Source organism: Sinocyclocheilus grahami, unplaced genomic scaffold (assembly GCF_001515645.1).
Source record: "Sinocyclocheilus grahami isolate Dianchi unplaced genomic scaffold, SAMN03320097.WGS_v1.1 scaffold36.1, whole genome shotgun sequence".
Classification (NCBI taxonomy): Eukaryota; Metazoa; Chordata; class Actinopteri; order Cypriniformes; family Cyprinidae; genus Sinocyclocheilus; species Sinocyclocheilus grahami.
This window is the reverse complement of record NW_015505215.1, coordinates 1,514,569-1,524,117: the sequence shown is the minus strand read 5'-3', so window position 1 is coordinate 1,524,117 and position 9,549 is coordinate 1,514,569. Positions and strand designations below refer to the sequence as shown.

General features: G+C 37.1%; 1 protein-coding gene across 1 annotated transcript in view; it reads left to right on the top strand.

Moving 5' to 3' along the window:
• Positions 1-9,549, top strand: part of LOC107581621 (multidrug resistance protein 1-like) — a 69,659-nt gene that overhangs the window by 27,077 nt on the left and 33,033 nt on the right. The window contains 12 exon segments of the mRNA XM_016267248.1: positions 2,683-2,750; positions 2,872-3,034; positions 3,282-3,369; positions 3,517-3,708; positions 5,067-5,238; positions 5,440-5,564; positions 6,320-6,497; positions 6,596-6,709; positions 6,810-6,920; positions 7,302-7,427; positions 7,567-7,770; positions 8,247-8,417. Of these exon segments, the coding sequence (XP_016122734.1) occupies positions 2,683-2,750; positions 2,872-3,034; positions 3,282-3,369; positions 3,517-3,708; positions 5,067-5,238; positions 5,440-5,564; positions 6,320-6,497; positions 6,596-6,709; positions 6,810-6,920; positions 7,302-7,427; positions 7,567-7,770; positions 8,247-8,417 (1,712 nt within the window).

Genomic DNA, 9,549 nt, shown 5'->3' with positions numbered 1-9,549 from the left:
TTTTATTGTAATTCTAACTCTGTATTTATTAATGAAATCATTATACGATAAGAAAAAGCCATTCTCATCTAATAAATCATGAATACAAATAATGCCTTACCAATGCTATACCAATCACTTTTAAACAGAGATTTCCTATTAATAATTACAGCCCTATTGTTCCAAAGAGTGGAGTTGTGAGGGGAAAAGTTGTGGGTAAATATCATTTTCCAAAAAAGCAGTACTTGTTTATGAAAATTAGATACCTTCAGAGGAATTTTGCAAGGGTCGAGATCACATCTCAACACAAATACAAGGCCGCCAATATTTTAAAAAATGTGGTTAGGAATATGGTACCATATTGAGTGTGACTTTGTTAAACACTCTTTCAACCATTTTATTCTGCATGTACCAAGAAGAGATTCAAAATCAATGGCTCTCAAACCTCCATGTTCATACTCTTTCACCATATGGAATTTACGTAAATAATGTGTTTTATTTTTCCATATAAATTTAAATAAAAATTAATTCACTGATTTAACTACACTTGGGGCAGTATACAAAGCTTGAGATAAATAAATACGTTTGGATAATCCCTCAGTTTTAGTCAAGAGAATTCTACCCAACATAGATAGGTCTTGAGATAACCAATGATTTAAGGATTTTTTCATACTTTCTATTTTAGAGTAAACATTTGAGTGTTCTCTATTAACAACATTTTTAGCAATCATAACCCCTAAATACTAGACCTCTTTTTTTCACTGGAATGCCCTCTATATTGTCTAAGTTACAATTATGGATTTCCATTAATTCACATTTTTTAAAGTTTAGAGTCAGACCTGATGCCTTTGAGAAGACTGATTTTTTTTCAATAACTAATGGAAGCACCTCTTTATCTTTAAGAAATAAAAGAGTGTCGTCTGCAAATTGGCTTATAGTAAAGGTCCTACCAAGAATGTCTATGCCTATATTATCCTCAACATTTTTTATGAATAAAGACATTAGTTCGACTGCAAGATTAAAAAGTAATGGTGGGTAATGGTGAGATCCCTGACGAATTCCTCGTTTAATTTGGATTCTGGGTGATGAACCAACATTAAGAGAAACACTACTAAAAATATCATTATAAAACATGGAAATTACTTTACAAAACATAGGACCAAAACCAAAAGTTTCTAAGGATCGAAACAAAAAAGAGTGTTCAAGGGTATCAAATGCCTTGAAGAAGTCTAGAAATAGAAGTAAGCTTGTCTGAGGAATTAAATAGTTATAATCAAGCATATCAAGAACTAGTCTAATATGACTGTGAATACTTCTCCCTTTGATAAAAGCCGACTGTGTTTCACTGATAATTTCACCAATACCCTTTTTTAGTCTATTCGCAAAAACATGAGAGAGCAATTTGAAATCATTACATAAAAGAGTTATTGGTCTCCAATTGTCTAGCAATAATTTATCTTTATTTGACTTTGGAACTAGAATAATTAAACCATGCTTCATTGATGGCGATAATTCATAATTCTTTATCTATACATTCTTTTAATGCTTCGAAAAGAAGATTCTTATTTCGGGCCAAAAATGTTTATATAGTTCTACTGTGATGCCATCAATACCTGAGGACTTTCCATTAGACATTTGCTTAATAGCAGTGCCTAATTCGGAAATGTCAGCTTCCATCATATTTAGTCTATAATAGGAATTTTGTCTTTTAAAAAGGAAAAGAAGAGATCACAATCGTTTTCTGTACATTTAGATTTATATAAATCATTATAGAAGGAATATATGTAGTCATCAATTAGTGTTTTTTCTTCACTTATACAATTATTAATGCTAAGTTTATTAATAGTTTTTAGAGATTGTTTTTGTTTTTCCTAATTAAAGAAATATGAAGAATTTTTTTCCCTTTCCTCAATCCACCTGGCTCTAGATCGTATAAATGCTCCTTTAGCCTTTTCTGTATAAAAATCATCCAACTCTGATTGAAGAATGTGAAGTTCTTTTTCCTCACTCTCACTAAGGATGTCTTTATTACCGAAATAATTTAGTCTTGATAAAATTGTTGTCTGCCTAAATTTTCTAGCATTTGCAATTTTGTTTCCCTTCTTTAATTGCTAATTTTTTTACAGTAAATTTGACCCATTCCCATTTGCCAATTGAGGTTAATTCAGACATGGTTTTAACATTGTTAATCAGTAACAAAATAGAATTAAAAAAATATTCACACTTTAGTAAATTATTATTAAACTTCCAATGAGTTCTGGTAGATGTTGAGCTGCCATTACTCCAAAGAGAAAGTGATATGGCACTGTGATAAATCGAACTCTTCTTTGCAGAGGTCCTGAGAAAGGAGCTGTAAAAACATATTGAGATGGTTTTTGGTACTTATACCGCAAATATATATTCTTAAGGACATCAATACTTAAAATAAAACTCCAGAAAGGTGTAAAATATGTGACCTTTAATAGTCAAATAATATTCTAATAATAATCTCTTTTGGTTATAACAAAAATGACAATTACTTAATTTAAAAGAAGGAAGAAGGCATACAGTTTGCAAACTTCTGGTCTAACATTTTATGCCATATATATTTATAATATTATTATTACATTTTGTTGATTTTTAATTTAAAATATTGGCCCTTAATTACAAACAAATAAATAAATAAATCTGAAACTTTAAATTTACTGTTTCTTGTTTAAATAGCAAAAAGGGAAAAAAAAAAGTCAAAAAAGAAGAAAGTGCCAGTGAAAACAGTTGGATTTTTTCAGCTGGTAAGTGTGCATCTCTTCTACATCACATAATTAATTTGCAGCTTTAATAAACAGTGATATATCATGCAGTGATAAGCCCTGAGGACAGCTGTCATGTTTTTGGCTCACATGTTTGTTGCAGTTTCGATATGCCACCTGTCCGGAGGTGCTGCTTATGCTGATTGGCCTACTGTGTGCAGCGGCTCATGGTGTTGCGTTGCCTCTCATGTGCGTTGTATTCGGACAAATGACTGACAGCTTTGTGTCAAGTGGGCAGAAAGGTAATCTGACAGGTATATTTAATAGTACAATAAAGAAACATCCATGTAAACACATGTCTAAGCATGCGTGAATTCATGTGGCTGAAACATTAGTCCTTGCTAAATATACTGTATCTCTTTTAAAATCTGTCAATAGAATTAACTGATTTGAGTTTCTAACGTAAACTTAACTCTTGGTGTTACAGCTCAGCAATCATTTCATAAATATTTACTTTAATGTGGTGGTCTGGTACTACTGGTTTCAGGAAATGTTGCTCCCAAATGTTTGCAGGCAACTTTACTGGAAACTTCACCTTCATCAACTCTTCAACGTGTTTGGCTGGTTCTGCTGAAATAGGCATTGAAGATAAAATGACAAAGTGGGGAGCCGCCTGGTGTCACATTCATTCTCATTCAGATCTCCCATTAAGAATTTAGTGAAGTTTTTCGACTGTTAGAATCTTCCACCTATGATTCATTCAATTCTTTGTTGAACCTTGACATAATTTGCTGGTTTATTTACACAGACATGCTTATTACTTAGTTGCAATCGGGGCTGCGGTCCTGATACTGGGCACATTCCAAGTAATGCTGTTTCTGCTAACTGCTGCGAAGCAATCAAAGAGGATTCGAGAGAAGTACTTTCATGCCATCCTCCACCAGCAGATGTCATGGTTTGACACACATCAGATCGGCGAGCTGAACATAAGACTTACAGAGTACGTGAAGTGCAACCAGGTTCCAGACTCTTGTTTCTGTCACCTGATCAGTTCTTTGGTTACATCTCAGGTGTTTAAACTTAAAGGGGTCATAAGATGCGATTTAAATTTTTCCTTTCTCTTTGGAGTGTTACAAGCTCTTGGTGCATAAAGAAGATCTGTAAAGTTGCAAAGACTAAAGTCTCAAATCCAAAGAGATATTCATTATAAAATTTAAGAGTCAACCACGCCTACCTAAAACGGCTCGTTCTAACACGCCCCCACGTGTCTACGTCACGATGTGGGAAGATTTGCATAACGCCGCCCAAATGTTCACGCAAAGAAAAAAGGCGTAACTTTTATTCTCACTGTAGTATTTGTTGTTGCCTCCGCCGTCATGTTGTGAAGGCGCTGTGTGTTTCGTTGTGAAAGTGAAACTACTTTGTTTGGCCTTCCAAAAGAGGACGATATCCGCTTCGTCATGCCTAGAGCTGATCCGTGCTGGTCGCTGAGGAAATACATCAACTTTGCACTGTGGATTGCCGGATTGACCTTCACCGTGGACGAAGCGGAGTCCAGCCCGGGGTCGTCATATGCGGTTGGCGCAAGCCCGCAGGACGCTCCTTCATCAAATCCGCTGGCCGCGTCGTTTTCAAGCCCTCCCGCCTCTGCTCACTCAAGGCCGCCGTGTGTGATGCTGTGTTTCATTGTGAAAGAGAAACTAATTTGTTTGGCCTTCCAAAAGAGGACACGACTAAAGTGGTTTGTGGTCCTACAATGCCGGCTGTTCTGACTCACAGACTGTAAGTAAGCTTTTTTTATATTTAAAGAATTTGCCACTGACGATTCAAACGCGAGTTTTGAGCAGTGTAGAATAGCGCTTATTGTTTGTCGTTTCTCCGATCACAAATGCAGACATGGTTTTCTGTTTACGTGGCGCGATGCAACGCAACGCGTAAAAAGACAGTATAAGTCATTATAATCCGTAATTATGTCCCCACTGGATGCAACAAATGCCTCGTTTATAATGGGTTTTAATGTTTTTGTCTCGTCGCTCCGGCCGGACAGGGCATCACAGTATGGTAAGGAGCGTAACATTTCCGTCACACGCTTGAGGTATTCGGCCAATCACAACGCACTGGATAGCTGGCCAAGTAGAGCACACCTCGCTTTTCAGACCGATGTTAAAATCGACATGTTTCAGAAAGACGCGGCACAGAGGAGAAACAATGTACAGTATGTGGAAAATAATGTGTTTTTTAACCTTAAACCGCATAAATACATTTCATTACACCAAATACACAAAATAATGTTTTTTTTTAGCAACATCATATGACCCTTTTAAGATTTATGGATCTCCCTTCTTTCCCCCAATGCAGTGATATAAACACAATCAACGATGGCCTTGGGGACAAAATCTGTGTGTTTGTCCAGTTCTTCTGCACATTTATTGCTGGTTTCATCATTGGTTTTATCTACGGCTGGAAGCTGACGCTGGTCATTCTTGCTGTCAGTCCCCTGCTGGCAGGATCAGCAGCTGTTTGGTCTAAAGTATGTATGATGTTTAATTGTCTTTATTTATTTATTTATTTTTTAGATCAAATGGTTTGATGAACAACACAGATAAATAAATAAACTAAACTAAAAAATACAACTATATATATAATTTTTATGATAGTTTTTAATTTATAATTTTTGCATTTTAGTTTATTAACATTTTTTGTAAATATCTTACCTTTTTGTTGCCTACAGATTATTGCCACCCTGACCAGCAAGGAGCTTACAGCATATGCTAAAGCAGGAGCAGTAGCTGAAGAGATTCTGGTTGCTATTAGGACAGTTGTGGCATTTAACGGACAGAAGAAAGCAGTGGAAAAGTGAGCACATTCTGTACTTTTCACTCATCACCATAAGTTCATAACTAATTTGTCACTTAAACAGGGGAGATAAGATTGGGCCTTCTTCTAAATGTCAAGAATGTGACCAAGCTGTTCTAAGTGTGTACATAATACCAGCAGCCATATCTCCCTGCAGCCCAAGACTGGTTGCCCACTGAAGCTAAGCAGGGTTGAGCCTGGTCAGTACCTGGTTGTGAGACCTCCTGGGAAAAACTAGGTTGCTGCTGGAAGAGGTGTTAGTGAGGCCAGCAGGGGGTGCTCACCCTGTGGTCTGTGTGGGTCCTAACGCCCCAGTGTAGTGACGGGGACACTATACTGACAAAAAGCACCGTCTTTCGGATGAGACGTTAAACCGAGGTCCTGACTCTCTGTGGTCATTAAAAATCCCAGGATGTCCTTTGAAAAAAGAGTAGGGGTGTAACCCCGGCATCCTGGCCAAATTTTCCCATTGGCCTCTGACCATCATGGCCTCCTAACCATCCCCGTATCTGCTGATTGGCTTCATCACTCTGTCTCCTCTCCACCAATAAGCTAGTGTGTGGTGGGCATTCTCGCGCAATATGGCTGCCATCGCATCATCCAGGTGGATGCTGCACACTGGTGGTGGTTGAGGAGATTCCCCCTTTCTATGCAAAGTGCGTTGAGTGCCCAGAAAAGCGCTATATAAACTTTTTTTTATTTATTATAATATAAGATAAATGGTTTTCTGTGACAAACTATTTGATGTATTCTAGGTATGAGAAAAACTTGGTAGAAGCAAAGAACTTTGGGGTAAAGAAAGCCATTACCACTAATGTGTCCATGGGGTTGACACAGTTCATTATATTCGGCACTTATGCGCTGGCATTTTGGTATGGGACAAAACTCTCTGTGGATGAGCCAGAGAATTACTCAATTGGAAGGGTCATCATTGTGAGTTAGTTCAACTTTTTTAAGACTTTATCTGTCTCTGAATAAAGTCACAGCAGGAGACGTTTCTTAACCCCCAGCTTTGTTACTTTTGACCCCAGGTTTTCTTCTGTGTGATGATTGGTGCATTCAGTTTGGGTCAGGTAGCTCCAAACCTGGAGAGCATCGCTAAGGCCCGGGGTGCTGCCTATGAGGTCTACAAAACAATTGACATGGTACAAACTTTCAGTCTTTATAATGAGGTTCATTTTTACTATATTTATACCTGTATTGTTATTCTGGATGACTTATTTCTGTTCCTGTTACCTGTTGCAGCCTCGTCCCATTGACAGCAGTTCAAAAGAAGGTCACAAACCAGACCATGTGAAAGGAGATATCGAATTCAAGAACATCCACTTCAGCTATCCCTCCAGAAAAAATGTGAAGGTAGAGTTGCATATTTTTCTACCTGTCAGGAACTTTATCATTCATACTATTCCTTCTATGTGTTGAAATTATTATTAGTTAATAAAATGATATATTTTTTATGATTATTTTTAAAAATAAAAAATATATTTTGTTAATAAATTATTGCTTTTAAGGATTAACTTTAAGGGAGCATTATATGGGGGCAAAGGTAATTTTAAATGTAAAAAAAATATATATATAACAATTTTGTATACAGAAACATCCACTAATACTGATACTGAACTAATACTGATACATTTAAGTCTGTAGAGTTGGCTTATAACCAATATGGTACTGATATATTATGCATCTGTAGAAATGGTAACCTACTGAGTTCTGATTCAGTGTGTATCATTACAGATTCTACAGGAAATGAATCTGAAAGTCCCTCATGGAAAGACCATTGCATTGGTTGGAGCCAGTGGCTGTGGGAAAAGCACAATAATTCAGCTTCTGCAGCGCTTCTATGACGCTGATTCAGGAGAGGTAACACTGACATGCCCAAAGAATCTGCTAATGAGCAATCATAAATCAGTTCACCTCTCAGTAAAAGCTGCATTCCTTCAATACTTCACGTCACACAAAATATGTTGTTGTTTATTTTATGAAATGTGTATATTTGCAGGTGACTCTGGATGGCCGTGATATCCGCACTCTGAATGTGCGCTGGCTGAGGGAAAACATGGGTATCGTGAGTCAGGAGCCTGTTCTTTTTGGAACCACCATCGCTGAGAATATACGCTACGGCCGTGAAGACGCCACTGATGAGGACATTGAACAAGCCATTAAAGAGGCCAATGCCTACGATTTCATTTCCAAACTACCAGATGTGAGTACTGTACTTTTTATTAAAGGCTTTGACTCAGTTCAGCCCCTAACAATTTAAGGCAAAAAGAAGCTCATCTATGTTTTTAATTTAGACAAAGTAGACTTTTAATATCTGCCCTTTATCGGTTATCGTCCATAGCATAAAATTAATTATCTGCTTGTTGATATAGGCCAGAATTTTAATATTGGTTGATTCCTACTTAGAAATATTTAGATTTTTGCATTTTGAGCAGATCTTATGTATGTGAGCTGCACTAAAGTGAAAAAAACATTTTTTTAGAAGATTAATGGAGTTTTTTGTACAAGAAAACACTATTTCAGTTTTTCTTTCTCAAAATGTCACATTTAAATGATGTGTTACCTGCTGTGTGTTTGTTTGTAATTGTTGGTGAAATTATTTCTTCACTGTTTTATTTCAGTGTAGTTGTGTAATGTCAGAAAGGGAGTTAAATGTTTAAAAAAAATTCTCTGAGACAGAAGCTGAACACCATGGTTGGAGAGAGAGGGGTCCAGCTGAGCGGAGGCCAGAAACAGAGGATCGCTATTGCTCGAGCTCTCGTCAAAAACCCCAAAATTCTCCTGCTGGATGAAGCCACATCAGCCCTGGACACACAGAGCGAGTCCATCATTCAGGCAGCTTTAGATAAGGTGATACAAAACAATTCACCCTGTGACATAAAAGGCATTTCCATGAGTACTGGAATAGACAGGTTATAGTTGCAGATTATAGGTATTGTAACGAATCAGCTCATGGGAAATATGAATAATTAACCATAACTAGTTATAATTAATTATGAATATTTTAGATCCGCTGTAGATATTTAGCTGACCTCTCAGGGTCAACTGTCTTGTCAATTCTAAGAACGTTAATTTCCTGGTTAAGGGAAATAACTTTCTTACTGTACAATTCTACAAAAGCTTGTAGCATAAATCTGCGTGATTAAGTGACTCCAGTTATAAGCAAACAACGAACCACGTCAAGTGTGATACAAGTAAGGTTTTATTAACTACATAAACACTTAAACTAGTCTAACATACTACATAAACACATAAACTGGTCTAACATCCTACATAAACACATAAACTGGTCTAACATACACATACACACACACACACACACAGTTGGTATAGGAAAGGGTTAACGCTTAACTCAGTACAGAAAAGAGACATAAGGAATGAAATTTATGGAACATTTGCATATTCAGCAGATCTACACCTAAGGGAAGCGTCAGATTCTTAGTTCAAACACACCTTCGTAAAAAGGTGTAACTGATACTTAATATATCAATTAATAAGACTAAGTTTGATACTTGCAAGTCTCATCTGTCTGAAAGAGATTCCTGATGCAATCTTAAGGCCCAAGATCTTGCTGAAGTTGGTTGATGAGAAAGAAACAGTTTGAGTCAGAGAATCTTGGTGAAACGGAAAGGTCAAGGCCGAAGCCTGGCACGAGCTTAAGATGTTCTGGAGCGTTGGAGCGTCTTATCGAAACCTAACAGAACCACCGACTGGGAGGGTCCCTGGAGCAGGGCCTTTAAGGTCAGAGAAGATCCCCGCCTCTCAAGATGGGCTTGTCCAATGAGGAAGTCCGGAATCTCAAGTGGGAGTTCTGAGATACTGGGGCATTTTTTATGGCCCTTTGTTTGAAAGCATGGTAATTTGCATATGAAACTTGGATAAAAATTACTAAAGACTCTTAGAACACTAATATGTTGCGTAGGTGTAAACATACAATATACACTCTCAATTAGATCATCCGAATACGAATTCATAGATACTA